Source organism: Sinohyriopsis cumingii, chromosome 11, assembly GCF_028554795.1.
Source record: "Sinohyriopsis cumingii isolate HCF-2022 chromosome 11, ASM2855479v2, whole genome shotgun sequence".
In the NCBI taxonomy this organism is placed as follows: domain Eukaryota; kingdom Metazoa; phylum Mollusca; class Bivalvia; order Unionida; family Unionidae; genus Sinohyriopsis; species Sinohyriopsis cumingii.
In genome coordinates, this window is record NC_142971.1 from 4,025,356 (window position 1) to 4,043,080 (window position 17,725).

Consider the following 17,725-nt stretch of genomic DNA (forward strand, 5'->3'; position numbering starts at 1 on the left):
TGTTACCAATCCGCGTAGTGAACTCGCGATTACCTATCTACAAAGTAACTTACGGAGATGGTCTCGGTGATACAATTACTGGTTTGTTTTCAAGAATAGCCCCTAAAGCGATTCCAATTGCAAAACAATTGTCGATGAAAGCTATTGATGTTGTCAAAGATAAAGCCCTTGGCGGTGTTGGTGATCTCGCCGGGAAGGCATTTCAATCAATCAAAGACAGATTGACACGATTAATTCGCAGACCAAAAACTATTAAATTATCACCACCGGTGAAACTGGCAAGTACTGAACTTATGCCCGCGGATGTCAGTAAAGTAATAAATCAGGCCGCCAATCAAAAGCTTGCAGAGCTTGTAACCCAAATACCCGAACAAATAAATACGAGCCTGATATCAGGAGGCGGATTTCGTTTTAGAAGACGATAATTTTATATAAAATGTTTAAACGCGTATCTGATCCCGCGTTCGATATGGAAGCACCAACACTCAAAGATGAATCCGTGCGCGATTATCAGTATTATTCTTACGAAGCAAGAAATCCCAATCAGCGAGGGCGAATTGAATTACAAGTTCAGGATACAAGTAGATATTTCTTGCCCGCTGAAGCATTTCTTGAAGTCACGGGGGAACTTGTAACAGATGTTGTCGCTAATACAGAATACGGAGCTAATGTTCGAGTTGGTTTTGTTAACAACGGTATCATGGCACTATTCAGAAGTGCCTCATACAGCATTGATGGGAGAGAAATTGAAACGATTCAGGATAATGTTGACGTTGCTACAACAATCGTCGGATTAGCACGATACTCAGATGATTACACCAGATCGGCTGGTCCGACTATGATGTTCGCTAAGGATAATTCTGATCATCCGGATCATAGATCTAGCATTATTAGACAAGCAGTAAATCGTGCTGCTCCTCCTGTTGCTATTGATACAATAGAGAATTTACCATTTCCCAACCCTAATTACAATCTTGGTTTTGCTACGCGTAAATTAATGTTATCAGGTGACCGTAGGAGATTTTCATGCGCAATTCCACTATCTCACATCTTTGGATTTTGCAGAAATGTCAGAAAGGTTATTTTTGGAGCCAATCATACAGTTGTACTTAACCGAAAAAGTGATGACGTTGACGCTATCTGGCGAGAAGACGGTGTTGCTGGCGGTAAAGTAATATTATTCAAGCTTGCGTTGTGGATGCCAGTAATGTCCCCATCAATCACTGAAGAGCAACGGCTACTCTCTTTCATGGACACAGGCGGTAAATCATTGATATCATGGTTGACAACAACAACAGATTCCATTCAAGGTGCCGGTGCTGGGCAGTTCACGTGGCACATAGCATCACAACAGGGAATATCAGCGCCGCGACATATTTTTGTTGCACTCCAGCAAAATGCGAGGTTGTCTTCCCAACTACAGAGTAATATGATATTTGACAAACTTGGTGTCTCTGAGGTTTCGCTGCGAATAAACGGGCATCAGGAACCATCCGAGGATATATTAATAAATTATGAGCGAAATGAAGTTGCACGGGCGTATCATCGCTTGATGACATTTATGGGACGTGATCAAAATATTGATACCGGGTTGCAGATATCACAACTGGATTTTACAACGCTGTATCCGATTTATTACTTTTCGCTGGAACATTTGGATCTAACAAAACAATCTGTCGTTGATATACACTTCAAAGCTCGTGTAGGTGAGTTTCCCCTCGGCCCGCCTGTTGGTTTTAGAGCGATCGCTGTCATACTCTCCGATAAAGCAATGCTGCTTGAAGGTGTTGGCGGACGAATGAGAGTTATTGACGCTCCAATCGAGAATATGTAACGCAATTAAAATCAAACTTAGGATATAATGTCATACAGTCACGTTAATGTCACCTTGACTTCCGGTCAAACGAAGAAATTGCAATCAAAGAACGCAAGCGTGTGCGGGACATCAATAACATTAAAACGAGATCAACTTGGTGGTGGTCCAAACAAGCTGTCGTTGACTAATACTCAGCTTAAACATTTTAATAAGGCGTTAACAGCAAAAACCGGTGTCCGACTTGATTTTTCTGCTGCAGCTATCAAAGATATGACCAAAACCGGTGGAATATTTCCGCTCATCCCAATACTCGCCGCTGCAATTCCAGGATTACTCGGCGCAGCGGCAAAAGCTGCAGCGTTAGGTGCAGTTGGAACCGCAGCTGGAATGGCACTAAAGAAAGCAACGGGAAAAGGGTACAAAAAAAAGGGAAAATCCACTCGGGGATCAGGACTAAGACTACCGGGAACTCCCGCATCATGGTATCCAAAAAAAATCTAACGCAGAAACTCAGAGAGTTTCCATTGAAGCTTCCAGCGTTGACACTTCCAGCGTCCAATTTTGATTTACTCGATGCTGTTAAAAAATTACGTATAAAACATTTCCGGGGGGTATTTATGCGAGATCAATTACCGACGCGGCCGCGGAATCCAGAAACTGGCATTATTAATCTCGACAACAAGACCGGTCCTGGAACTCACTGGGTTGCTTACGCGATCGATCCTCGTGGAATTATCTATTTCGATTCGTACGGATTAGCACCGCCAGTTGAGTTTCTCAGGTATATTTCCAGATTTTCTAAGAAATCCGAAGGAATTCCAGTGTGGCAGTCGACGCTACCAACACAAACATTAATTGATCCACCCATTTGTGGAAACGAGGTTCTGAATGTTCTTGATGCAATCTCAAGAAATCCAGCAACGTCTCCTCATCGAGTAGTGCACGAATACACCGCAGCGAGAAATGTTTCGCATTTAAAAAACGGTAACAAGAATAATGGTTGATATTTACGGAAGATCTTCCACGCGAAGAATTAAACCAAGCACAGATGTTGATCTCTCAAAATATGTGACCCGAGATGAAATCGATAATCTTTTGGATCTAGCCGGAGTTGACAAAGATGAGGTTGCTGTTTTTCAGGACCGGCAAGGGAAACTACGAACGAGCAATATTAATGTCAATGACATAATTCGCAGAATTCTTGGAGCTACCAAGGATAACTTCGTTGCATTTAGTGATGGCGGCCATATCAAGGACTCGAATATATCAATCGTAAGCATCAAAGACAATATTGATAGCGGCGTTGATAAATGTGTGAAAAAAACCGGTGACGCAATGACCGGAGAACTCAGCCTCGGCGGCAACAAAATAACTGCGTTAGCGAATCCCGAATCCGACCAAGATGCGTCAAACAAACAGTATGTGGACATCATCAACGGTAAACTAAATACGCTGCGGTCAGAGTATGATGTTCACATAAGCGGGTTTAAAAGACTCCAAAGAAACTTTCAAAAAACTAGTGAATCCGCGGATAAGTTCTTTGGGGTTCCTCCAATCGTTGATGCGAAACTTACTGATATCAAGACCGACATTAGCACGATTAAACAAAGACAGGACAATATAGTATCAGGTATTCCTGATATCGTTAACAAAACCAGTTTGATTAAGGTCCCCGCGGACGTTACTCCCGTGGATATCACCAACATCGTATTTACGATATTATCAGGATTCAAAACGTGGTCGCAACAAAACAAGACTATTACGTATGCTGCAACAGTCACTGGAATATACAGACTGACAATAATCTCTGCTGTAGAATTTAAGATATCTACCAGGCATGATTTAACTAACAAGTTTTCCCGAGTTGCGTCTGTGATGATAAACAAAACAACCGAAGAAACTTTTACGTTGGAACCTGAAAATCAGGAGGGATTAGACACAGTCAATTACTGGTTTTGTTTGGAATTCGTCGCTGCAATACCCTCCCCTCCGTAATTGAAAATTACCAGCGATTTTAAATAATAATGTCAACGTTGAAATCCGAAGTATTCCCAGATGCTCAACAATATCGATATAATCAAGTCCGTGAGTGGCAATCTGAGTTAAAAACTGTCATTGAAATAACCAGTTCCAAGGTAAAAAAATACAAACGACGCATAACAGTGTTAGACGCTATGGTTTATTCAGTATCTGCCGTTGTTGCATCCGCGGCAGTAATACTATCAGCGGTCGCTCCGGTGGCAGCCGCGGTTACGATTTCTGTTTGTGCGACCACTACCACGGCAGGAGTTTTCAGCATCATAGCAAAAAAAATATCTTCGTGCTCGGTCACAAAATTACACGATTACATGGTAAAATTAAATGCAGCCGCGACCGCATATCAGAAATTATCATCGCTGATATCATCATCGTTAAACGCACAATCCAGCGATGCCGCGTCAATATCAGATTCTGAATTCCAACTAATGTCAGATGCGTACAATGATTATTTGAAAACTAAACAAATAAATAATGACAACGTCGCAGGAACTGCTTCAACAAATAGTCACAAACACAACACCGGTAAAAACAACGATGATATCAGTATCGTCGACGAAACCAGAATTCGGTATTAATTTTCGAACTCCTATTACCGTAAACGAAATCGCGTTGGCGAAGCTCAGTGTGTATCACAGCTGGCCCAATATCAGGTCGACACCATTTTCTGGTCAGCAGCCAAATAATTCGCTTGTGTTTTCGTGGAAAAACAAACCCAATGACGTTCCAGAATGGGATAAAATTACACTACCCACTGGGAGTTATCAGATCGAAGAAATCAACGCGGAGATACAACACCAAATAAAACGAATTACCGGTAAGGAACCCAAAATATCTATAACCGCGCATGAACCAACAATGTCTACGGTCATTGAAATCTCAACACCGGGATACTCCGTTGATATTTATAACAGCTCTCTTCGAACAGTATTAGGGTGGCCACAAAAACCCCCAAAGATTAAACCAATTCTACCACCATCCAAGTTGGATTTCGAAACTGATAAACAAGAATTGCACGACCTCGAGAACAATTATTATTTTCTTCTCGCGGATCAATTAGCGGCGGGAGCGGGTACTTTAACGACCAATCCTTGGAGGGTGGAAGTTCTACTCGCCGGGGTAAATTTTTATTACCTGTTTGATGAGATAGAATCTGAATTATTTATTCAGATCACGCAAGCACATAACCAACAGATAGAACTGTTGCGAGAACACTTTCGAGATTATATTTATGATCTAACTGGTCACGCTGGCGTTTCTACAATCAGTTCTCGTGATAAAATTATTGCAACCGTAGAAAAACTAAACAAACTTGCATCCGCGACAGAAACTATAAATCAAAAAATAATTCAGCTTGTACTGGATTACAAGGATGTTTCCGATGATGCTCTCAGACAAAACATCAGAGCAGATTTTGCAATTCAGTTTCGCGTTGACATAAATAAGATTTCAGATTTTAAGTTTCCCGGATATAACGCACCCGCGCTGCGAAAATCAGTCCAGGATCTCATCGAGGAATCTTTCAAAGATATTCTTGCCGCGTATGCGAAAATAAAACCAGAGCCGGTTATTTTAAAACACGATAACAGCAGATCATCCGATGGCAGACACATTTCACCGGGAATTGTAAATATCACTGATGTCGTCGCGGTTAATCTTGTATGTGACATCATTGACGGTAGCTACAGCGCTGGAAACGTTTCCGATGATAACACAGCCACGCAAGGATTTATCCTGTATACGTTCACACCAAAAGATCCACCGGGTTTTTTGATTGTGCAAGAACCAATCAATCCCGTTTATCTGCGGTGTAATAATCAGTGGTTGTCAACGATAAATTTCAAACTTGCTGACCAACGAGGAAATTTGTTGGACCTGCGCGGTGAAACAATCTCGGTACACTTATTAGTGAAATCGTAAACGATTTTCATCTTCGATTCCTCTGGAAACTCTTCGCAGAAATGCTTTGCATTTCCGAGGAAACGCTGGTGTGAGAAGTCCATGAGCGCGTTAACGCGCCACTTCCAATTACTGGTAAGTAAAAAATATATAATGTATTATCACAAACGAGTATTTATTTACGATAAAGAGATTCTCAAACAAGCAATCAGACAGACTTTTAAACACCCCGTAAATGGAAACGTTAACGTTTCTGGAAACGCAGAGCGTTCCGGCGATGTAAACATCACTCACGTTAATATCCGAATAGGTAATCACGGTAATGAAGATTTTTTACTAACAGAAAATCAATTACAACAACTGTCGCGGACTCCTATTACTAGTATTGTGTGTGATCGATGTCAGATTCTTAATTACGCTCACTCGTGTCTGACATCGGCGCAATTACACGATTTACTTCGCTGAGAATCTTCGATTCCCGAGCGCGTTAACGCGCCAGTGACAGTATCTCGTTAACGGTTTTACTACTCGCGACTCTGAATAATCTTTGACTATCTTGAGACAGTCTTTGACTGTCCAGGGCCAGTCTTTGATTGGGAGATAATCTTTGAATTTCTTGGTACAATCTCTGATTGTCTTGAGAAAATTTCTGATTATCCTGATACAATTTCTGATTTTTCGCGACGAGTTTCTGATTTTTTTCCGTAATCTTTTTTTTTGCTGCTTCCCATTTCGCGAGTGTCTCTTTTGATCGATTTAACAATTTTTGACTATCTTGAGACATTCTTTGATTATCCTGAGAAATTCTTTGAATTTCCGCAGTCAGTTTTTGATTGTCCTGAGAAATTCTTTGAATTTCCGCAGTCAGTTTTTGATTATCCGCGACAAGTCTTTGATTATCTTTGGTGAGTCTTTGATTGTCCCCAGATAAGTCTTTCGGAATCGCATCAAGTTGTTGTTGTAGTTGGCGAATTATGAGATCCTTGGATGAAACTTTGTTTCGAACCGAGGCAGGATTGTCCTGTCGCCAAATATCATAAATTCTACCGTACCCAATATGATACTGCCGTGCAATATCGCGAATCGGGGTTATTTCTCGCGCGAGTTTTATTTCTTGTATTTGGGTTTCAGTGAGAGTAATTTTTACAATAATAATAATAACCCGCAGAAAAAAATCGGGCAAAAAAAAATAAAATGATAGATTTTTGAAAATCTTGGATTTTATCTCAGATTTTTTATTTCGGAAATTGTTATTACAATTACGGTAACAATTATTTGGTAATTATGATAACGATTACGGTGATAATTACCAGTAATTGTCCAACGTTAAATTTACAACGTTAATTCTTCGAGTAGTTTATCAAGTTGCACGGAAAGACCCTTTCCGGTCTTCTCCTTTTCGAACACTTTTCCTATTTCCGCGAGAATAAATTTAATTTTTTTTGCTACCGCGATAAACAATTTTAAATCGCGACCAATAATAATATCAGATCGCAACTGCGTATCAAGTGTTTTTATTATTCGGTACTCATTTTTATGAGTTTTAAATCCTTGTGCGCGGGAATCTACTACATCATCGTACTGTTCTCGCAACCAAACCGAGTTGAAAATTTCATTTGAGTGAAGTTTAGCAACTGCATCAAGTTCAACGCAAAGTTCATCAACGCGGTTATCGTTCATTATATACTAGTATTTTTTTTTGTTTAAATTAAGTATATCACTGAAGTATAATCGAAAATCTTATTCTGAGTCTTCGTCGGACTCCGATTCGGACTCAGGTTCACGAAAAGTTACTCGTGTGCGATATTTCGGCACGTAAACAGTTTTTACTACCCCGGTAATATTTCTGTGAATCGACGCACGGTTTATATCAAAATATTTAGCCGCGGAATTCATTGATGGAAATTCTATTTCATCATCGTCGGTGACAGCGATGACCCGTCGAGGAGGGTTTTGCCGCGATGATGGTTTATTATTATTATTTTCTTGCTGAGTAGCAATTCGCAAGTTTGTTACACGGTTATCTGTTTTATTTCGGTTAATATGATCTATAACCTTTCCCGCAGGAATTAATCCGTGATGACACTCAACAACAAACCTGTGGGCGTAATAAGTTTTTTTTTTACCAGCCTTGTAAACTGTTACCTTACAATACCCGGTGTTGGACACTTTTCCCAGTGACTTGCCTCGGACGCAGTTTCTGATTGTTCCATCGGCGGAGGATTCGTAGTTGTCGTACAAGGGATGTTTTCTGAATTCCATGCTATAAAAAAGGTAATTTGTTTGTCTAAATGATTGATTTGTCTGTTTGCTATATATTGTTGTACTGTGAGTACGCGATTGTGTTTACGCAAGTAATATCTTGCAAGTTCTCGAAAACTTCTCCCTCCGTGACTCAAACACAATTCCGTTTTTCCTCTGACTGCAACACCGCAAATTGCGCAAGATACGCAACCGGAAGATCCTCTTTTGATACTTTGATTGTGATTCGCACAAAACTCTCCCCGGCACTTCTTTTTACAGATTTGATTTGTTTTTAGTATTCTCCAACTACAATAGTTTTCAGGCATTATACAATTACGATAATTTTTAATTAGATGCTATTTTGGCCTTAAATATATAGAATGAATAACGCACAACGACTTTTTGATTTTGACTGGTTGCGGACATTAATTCGTGTGCGACCAAGACCCAATCGGGTGTTAAATAACCAAATTAGAACAGCTAAGAGAGAGTTTCGTGAAGAAGGGGCATCCCACGTTTGGTCTACGTACCGATTTATCTCTACTCGCGGTGTTGTTAACGGCGTTATGACAGATGCTATCGCAAGAATTATCATTGGACGTCTCGGTACGGTGCGGTATATCATACAAATAAAATTTATCACCAAGATTATTGATGAATCCGGTGAAACACAGTGGATTATTCGCGACAAGAGGGAGCCTGTACTTGACGCCAGGGGAAGAATTGTGGTGCTAAGCGGGAATTCTAGACCGGGAATATTAACAGGAATCGATACGCCGTATTACGCTCGGTCTTACCCGGCGTCGGCGGTCGTTTACGGAATATATCCCGTCACAGCCGGAGATATAAACAGACTACCCCCGATGAAAACATCAACGGTATTAAATTGTGTGGCCGAGCGGGTAACGGAACATTTTAAAAACGCAGCACGGGGAAATGGTCTAACAACGATCAGACAAAAAAAAATAACCGAATGGGGTAATCGAGTCAAAGATACAGGCGCGTCAATTAATGACGTTGCCGAGTTGGAAAAATCATTAAAATTTCCTATAACGGTATTATCACTAACCGGTGAACAATTATATAAAAGTAAATACAATTCCCGTGGAGCTTCGATAACAATTATTGACCATAACAGCCACGCTTGGACGGACTCAGTTAAAATATTTCCGCGAGATCGCGTCGTAAGGTATTATTCCGGAGATATGTTCGATTGTATTTATCAAATGAGTAAAACCGATCCTGTTTCTATGTGGTTATTTAAAAGTTCTGAAATTGGTAATTATGACCAGTTCGTGAAACCAAACGGAGAAATATATAGAACCGCGGAGTTACACGCGGAGATGAGCGCGCTCGCGGAAAGATATCCAACTGATGACGCCGACAAAAAATTGCTAACTTGCTGTTTTACTATTCCAAGTGTTGTCGCACACACGGCACGACAAAAAAATAATTGGAAACCAACTCCGAGCTCGCTTCGTGAAGATGTCCAACTGAGTTGCGTTGAATACGGGCACGGAGGTTTGTGGAATAAGCCGTTTAACGTCGACGATATGGTATCAGTGGATATGATCGCGTGTTATCCCGGAAGTTTTCTTGGTGGTGGTGAATGCGCTGAATACTTTAAGCGATTTGGACACCCCACAAATTTAATGACACGGGTAGTTATTAACGGACCATTACCTGACTTCGACTTGACCGGATTTGCTCGCGTGGAATCATTCGAATTTGCGGCGCGGCTACATCCTATTAATTACGTTTGGTTTGGCAGACATTTTTCTGAAAAGAAATGGGTGCCGTTCCCATTGTTACGGTTTATGGTTGACAAAAAAATCTTAATATCCGTTATTGTCAGTGAAGCCATTATTTGCTACGCGAAACAAACTTCGGTTTGGTTACCAACTCCACAACGCGGCCCGATTCCCGATGATTTAAAATTAATCTGTGATGATGCATCCGAAGAAGAATTACACAAACTAGCGTGGAAACGCGATGAGCGCATCTGTAAAGATCTCGGCCGAAGATTAATAGGTAAATTTACTCAAGGAGGAGCGTTTGATCACAAACGACATCATAGCCGCTTGATTATGAACGAGGAAGAATTAAAGTTCATTATCGCTGATACTACTGCGAAGGATACGTTCTGTTTTCGCGAAGATATAATACTGTGCGGAACGCGATTAGGTACAGTTGTTACTTACCTTGACGGTGATTCAGCCCAATACACCCATTTGAGATCTTCTATGTTAGCTTATGTTTCCATAAATTTATTGTCGATGGTCAACAGAGTTCCCGACGCGGTACGGGTTGCGACTGATTCGTTTTATATTACCCGGGAAGAATTAACCGCGTTAGATTTACCAATATCGGATGAATGGGCAACCTGGCGAGTAAAAAAGGAAGAATTACACGAGTACTGTGATTCAGCTGATGTTGAAATCAAAGATGAATATCGTAAATCTTTACCCGTATCTTTGTTACCTTTATCGTTGCCTTCTGTGTATGATCCAATTGCTAGACACAGAACAGTTTATCTAAACGGGCCGGGAGGCTGCGGTAAGACAACTCGTGCAATCGAATTATTTCGCGGCGTTGACATGGTTGTGCTAACACCAACACACAGACTTGCCAGAGAAATGACACAACGCGGTGTAAAAGCCTGCACGTATCACGGCTTTTTTAAATACAGTGGCGGTGCATGGACTCCTACGCGAATGGGAACGAAATATATCCCCGGGGTGGTCATATGGGATGAAATAGACACTGTGTCATTGGATATATTACAACCATTCTTAACGTGGCTGTTAACGAAAAATACCGCAATTGTGATGTGCGGCGATCACGGTCAACCACCACCATTTGTCGGCGAATCTCCTCACGAATGGTTGAGAACATTTGTTGATTATTACGAAGAAATGTCTGATGACATCAGAGCGACCGACGACACGTTAAAAAAATTTAAAAAGTTGATTAGACTGCAAACCAATGAAGTCCAGTGTGGAATAATGCGCAAGGTAATTCCTAGGACTTCGTTCAATAAATTTTTAACCGAGTGGAAACCAGATGATTTAATTGTCGCAAGTAGAAAATCAGTCAGGGATACACTTCAGCGGCGACTATTTCAGTTACATCGGCAGAAATTTCCAACGCGGGAAGTTCCGTTGTGTTATAGACCAGATGATACACGATTGCAAAATATCGACGTTAATATTCCAGCACGTGGGACTCAGTCACAGCCAGAGAAACAAAATTTAGTATTGAATGATATAGTAACAGTTAACGTTGATGCGGTCGAAGATGCATTAGCGATGAACAAATCACCGTGGGTATTAGGATATGCTATGACGATTCATTCTGCACAAGGATTAACTATTTCCGATACAACTGTTTGGATTGTTGATGACCGCATCGAATGGTCAAATTTAGTTTACTTGGCTGTGTCCAGGGTAAGAAAGATGGATCAGTTGCGAAGGATTGTATTAGATACGTCAACGAAGTCAGCCGTTATCACGTTAACACAAAAAGATCAAATAGGAAAAAAATTAAACAGTTACCGACAAAGCGACAAAAAAAATAATAGAGAATTTAACCTGGATACTGAATTTGTGTTGTCGTTACGTGAGCGTCAGAATAATCACTGCGCGAATTGTAATTGTTTATTATTATGGCAGTATCCGAAAAACGACCCAAGACAATTTACCGTAGATAGAATAGATAGCAGTCGTGGTCACACACGTAAAAATGTAATGTTGACCTGCCTTGAGTGTAACCGACGCAGAGGTGCTGCTGCAGTTATTTAAGTGGGGATCACTTTCGCGGATCACTTTCGCGGATCACTTTAGTGATCGGGGTGGTAATTGTGTATCCGCGGGAATCACCTGAAGTTGCTCGCGTGTGAATCCACGCTGAGGAGCTGTCGAATCTAATCTGTAGATTGCGTTTCTTCCAGTTGATCTGGTCACGCTGGATATCTTATGTGTAGTAACACTCCACGTGGGATCGGTTGCTCTTTTTTTTCCTCCTTCTAGTTCACCGGGTTCGTATAAATACCTAACGGTAACATTACCCAGCAGTGGCTGAACTGGAACATTCTGCTGCTGCTGAGTTACATATTTTTTTGTGATTGCATTTACAGGTTTCATATTAATTGCTCTGGTAATTTCATTATTCAGTGCAGCTATCACGTTTGGCAGTCTTGCAACCCATTCACGAGATCTCGTATCGTAAATGAATTCCCTCGCGTACTGGTATCCGAATAATCTCTCAGCGAGTGTTCTATTAAATCGCTCAACAATTGCCTGATCCCGGTGAATTTCAGTGTGTCCTCGTCGCACGGTAACGTTATGCTGCTTTGTCAACGATGACACCACGCCCTGAAATTCCTTGCCAGGATCAACTTGTAATAATCGTGGCCAGCCTAGAGGTCCTCGTTGATAAATTCGTTTAAACGCAGAGGCGACTTCGGACGCTGTTTTAGTCTCTAACGGTTCTGCTTCCTTGTATCTACTAGCAACATCAACTACTGTTAGCGCATATTTGTATGTTTTTCCGCGGACAGTATCATGAGGCAGAAATAGTATGTCAGCCTGATGAACTTCATTGGGAGTACTAACATCAAAATGTGCAAAGTTGATTCGTCGAGGACGTGGTAAGTAGATTTGCCATACTGCTTGTTTTGACAGCCAATTTTTGGCAACCTCGCGTGTTACTGATGCCGCGTTGGCGAGTTTATTAATTGCTGAGTTACCTCTCCAGTATCCGATTGGGGAATAATAAATCGCTTGCATTTTTATTTAATTATCCAGCCCCGATTACTAATTTAGATTTCATCGCTGATCTTATTAACCAATTAGCGAGTGACTCCTTAAATGATTTATTTTTTATGGCGCTTAATGCGTGAATTAATTTCACATCCGCGATATGCCTGTCTTGCAGATCTTTACTTCGATAAGCAATATCATGTATGTGACACGCTGCGTCAATAGCGTTTATCGGATACTCTCCAGGTTTTGGTTTAGATTGTTCATCAAGTCTGATATCTAGTCGGGTCCCTGGACCACAGTAATTGTATCCTGGGAGATGTTTTTCTCCGGGATATTTACTCCAAGGGGTACCTGGAAGTCGTCCGAGGGTGGCTGCAATGTCACCTCCGCTGACTTTGTCAGGCTTTTTTTTTGAAATCTAAATTTTTTTGTGCCACATTTTGTGCAAGTACCAGAAAGTGCTTGCCTGTTATTTTTTGTTGTAATGGTTGTTATATCGTTTGTGGAGGTTCGTGCCTTACACTTCACACAATATAGATCCATAATTATTATTCCTTATATACAAATGGAAATTACAGATTTTTCTGCGACGCGAAGAAAGGAGCCAGTTAAGCATAATTCAGTGCTACCAAATTCTATCCGGATGATTATCATTGGACCATCTGGATCAGGTAAAACACAGCTGTTGCTGAACTTGATAATGAAGTGGATGAAGTGGGATAAGCTGTATTTGGTAGCGCCATCTGTAGATGATCAGCGATGCTATGATGTTATAAAAGATTTTAATGAAAGTGCAAAAGCGCTGAGTGACGACGAAATAGTTGAATTTATCACTGATATTGAAGAAGCTCCCAGCGTTGAAGACCTCGACGGGGAAATAAATAACCTAGTAGTGTACGATGATGTGATGCTGGACAAACAAAAAAATCCTGCAAGAATATTTTCCCGGGGTCGTCATAAAAACACTGATGTGATTTATGTTACGCAGCGTTACACACAAATACCAAAGGTAATCAGGGATAACTGTAATCTTCTTGCTGTGTTTAATGGAGTTGATGTTCACACGCTGAGAAATATTCATCAAACCTGGTGTAGCGGCGATATGGATATTGTCAAGTTTAAGAATTTCTTTAGTCGCGCTCAAAGAATCCCACACGGATTTGTGACAATAAATTTACACGATCCCAGAACAAGATACCGTATCGGCCTTGATACATTGTATGGTTAACACGGAAATGTTTTCTTGAAAATGCAAAGCATTTCTCGGGAAACGCAGAGCGTTTCTCAATCGAAGATTCCCCCGGCGAAGCATTTCTGAAAACGCAGAGCATTTCCGGCGATGTTTACATCGCCCCGGTAAACCCGTCAGCGGATCTTTATTTACTAAAAATAAGGGTTATTTTATCACAATAAGGGTTTATTTTATTTATTATTCCATGGAAGTGTTATTTTTAAAAAAAAGGTTGGTCTGTTCGCCCTCCCTGCTGCTAAAAATGCTCACTAGCCTAAATGCAAGCATTGAACCAAACCCTATTGTTGTTCCTTGTTCCTTAAATCTTCTGCCTCTGCTATTGTAGATAGCATAATATTCATAATTAATTTAAGTATTGCAACCTCATCTGTCCCCAAAATATGGAAAACTGCAAAAGTAACTCCAATTCACAAATCTGGTTCTAAGGATGATGCTGATAACTACCGACCAATCTCAATACTACCAAACTTGTCAAAATTGATTGAAAAACATGTCCATGACTCATTCGTGTCATATTTAACCAAACACTTGCTGTTACACCCTAATCAATCAGCTTTAAACAGAATCGTTCCTGTGAGACTGCCTTGATCTCCCTAACTGATAAATGGCTTCAAGCACTTGACCAAGGTAGACTAATAGGAACTGTATTTGTAGATTTCAGGAAAGCTTTTGACATGGTGGATCATGAAATCCTTTTGAAGAAACTGAAAATCTACCACTGTGATGAAAGAACAATTAGATGGTTTACTTCGTACTTAAATGAGAGAACACAACATGTTTACATAAATATTGTTCTGTCTGAACCTGAAACAATTATATATGGAGTACCACAAGGTTCAATTCTAGGTCCATTACTATTCATTTTATTTATTAATGACCTACCACTTTTACTAAGGGACTCAATATCATCTACAGATCTCTATGCAGATGACACAACATTGTCAGACATCCAAAACACAAAGCATGAGCTCGAAATTTCTTTGCAGAATGCACTAAACAAACTGGAAAACTGGTGCACATGTAATGGCATGGTGGTAAATACTGGTAAAACTAAAATATTACTTATCTCAACACGGCAAAGAAGGACAAATCTTGATAGTGATGAACTATGTCTAACATAGAAGGATACAAATCTGCAAATGGTCTGTCATGATAGACTACTTGTTGTTCTGGTAGATAATAACCTATCATGGACTGAACATATCAAACATATCAGTAAAAAAGTCAATTCAAGTTTATGGCTTCTCAGTAGGATAAGACATTTTCTCCCTGAAAGGCACAGAAAACTATTTTATAACAGTTACATACAACCCTATTTGGACTACTGTAGTACAGTATGGGGTAATTCAAATGATAACAACATAGCAAAGCTGGCACATCTTCAAAAAAGAGCATTTGGGCTAATATCAATCCAGAAAGAAAGCAAGGAAAGTTTAGCTGGTAGGTTAAAAATATTACCTATTAAAGACCGAATCTGTTTGAGAAAAGCCAAATTAATGTACAGGATATCTCATAATAGTGCTCCTGAATATTTATAATCACTATTCCAGTATAGGCTACCTGGTAATACTCCCCACCTGCGATCCATGTCTACCAAACAGTATAAAATTCCCAAACCAAATAAGGAGTTATTTTAAAAAAAAGTTTCCAATCAGGGGCGTATTAACCATTAAGCAGACTAAGCATGTGCTTAGGGCACCAGGGCCAAAGGGGGCACCACAAAGTTGAGAAAAGGGTGAAAAAAAAACGAATGAAGATTTGTAAAATAAATTGATAAAACTAGTGCAAATTGATCATAATGTTCTGTTTCTTGATCATGGTGCACCCTAGGGTTATCTTCCCAGGTGTACGTGGAAAGGAGGGAGGCACCAAGATTTGTCAGTGCTTAGGGCACCATTGAGTCTTAATCCGCCCCTGTTTCCAATACTCTGGAATTCTGCTCTGGAATAGTATTCCAGTTGAGATTAGAAATGCCCACTCTATTTCCTTCTTCCAAACCCAATATATCCAGTGGCTTCAGAGATGCAGCTTAAATAAATAAATTCCTTTGTATGAGGGCCTCAAGGTAGATTAGTTTTTAGCTAATTGTGTTACCCTCTTTAAATAAGGTCATTATTATTATTATTATTATTGTTGTCATACCCCAGGGATCAGATTTTAATGAGTTAGGTGTTCAAAGAAAAATACAAATGAAATTACTGGTGCATTGATATAAAAAGTCTAATGCAATAATTACGCATAAACAAACAATAATAACTTGAGTCAAAAGGGAGAGGTGTGTTACAGCAGCCCGTGAATGCTCAATTCTTGTCGTCACCTGATCAAGTAATGTACAAATCTGAATAAGGCAGAAACAATAAGAAAAGAGACGTATACATGTAATTTCTGCTAGTATTAGTTTGCCTAAATAAATGCACTTAGAACTTACAACGTTCATCTTGTGATATCGCATCATACTTGTGGTTTGGCTTATATGTGGGTCATGCACTTTTTATTGATTACCTATTCAGTTTGAGGGGAGTCGGCTTATACACAAATGAGCTTATATATGAGTATATATGGTAAATTATGAAACCAAGAGATACTAACATGACAGCAAATAATAAGATTAAAGAATGGTTTATAAAGTGCAAAGAAGTTGAACAAGCTAATTATAAAATACATGAATATGATGCTCATTTCATTAATCAAGGTTTTAGTTTTTCTGCAGTATCATACTGTAATGGACTCTAATAATGGACTCCAATTATGGACTCTAATAATGGACTCCAATAATGGACTCAATAATGGACTCCAAAAAGGTGCTTTAGTATAGGATATGTCTAAAAATTCTGTTATATCTGGCTTCTCAGCACAGTCACCTCCTCTTCCAGCTCTGATTGACTGATAGGTGCTACCCACATTATAGGCATGTCTGCTACACTGACCCTGCATAATAGGCTTTATAAGAAACCCTTAATTGTGTAAAAATCATTTAATTACATCAAATACCAGGTAAAGTACAACAGTTTCTAAAAGAAAAATTCCTATTCATTTAATATACTCTCATGTCTCTGTTAAAAGACCACAATTTCTCTAAATTTAGGCTGTAAATGAAATAATTTATTTCATCTTAGAATCATGTGTCATAACTGCTGCATAGCTGGGTCAATTATAAAACAATCCTCTATGTTATGACATAGTTTACAACAACAACAAAAAAACAAATAGTCATAACATTCTAGCAAGGAATAAGTCACCTTGTTCTTGCATTAATCTTTATTCTGCCTCCAGCTCCTCCCCCTCCTTTCCCGGATCCCTTTCCGCCATTACAGGCAATCAGCCCACTGCCTGTGATCATAGGGGTGTTGATGATGGCTGTACCACCACTTCCTCCACCAGCATTGACACCATTACCATTATCTCCATTCACCAAGATGGAGCCTGAAAGAGTATATACTGTATTTACCATATATGTTGGGACACCATATTTGTTCAGACACCATTACCATTATCTCCATTCACCAAGATGGAGCCTGAAAGAGTATATACTGTATTTACCGTATATGTTGGGACAAAATATTTGTTCAGACACCATAAATTAATTTTTGAAGTAATTTTTTGTGCACTGTGTATTCTGGGACACATCCTTTTTTCGAGTCATAAGTTGTGGGACATGTACTTTCAAATCATTCAAAAATTAGATGTTGGAAAATGCACTCCAACTGAAATGTT

At 39.8% G+C, this 17,725-nt stretch overlaps 1 protein-coding gene across 1 annotated transcript in view; it reads right to left on the reverse strand.

Moving 5' to 3' along the window:
* LOC149787541 (uncharacterized) overlaps positions 1-17,725 on the reverse strand; it is a 591,304-nt gene that overhangs the window by 247,236 nt on the left and 326,343 nt on the right. Inside the window, exon 73 of the mRNA XM_089975575.1 lies at positions 17,251-17,434. Within this exon, the coding sequence (XP_089831701.1) occupies positions 17,251-17,434 (184 nt within the window). The remainder of the gene's footprint in view (positions 1-17,250; positions 17,435-17,725) is intronic.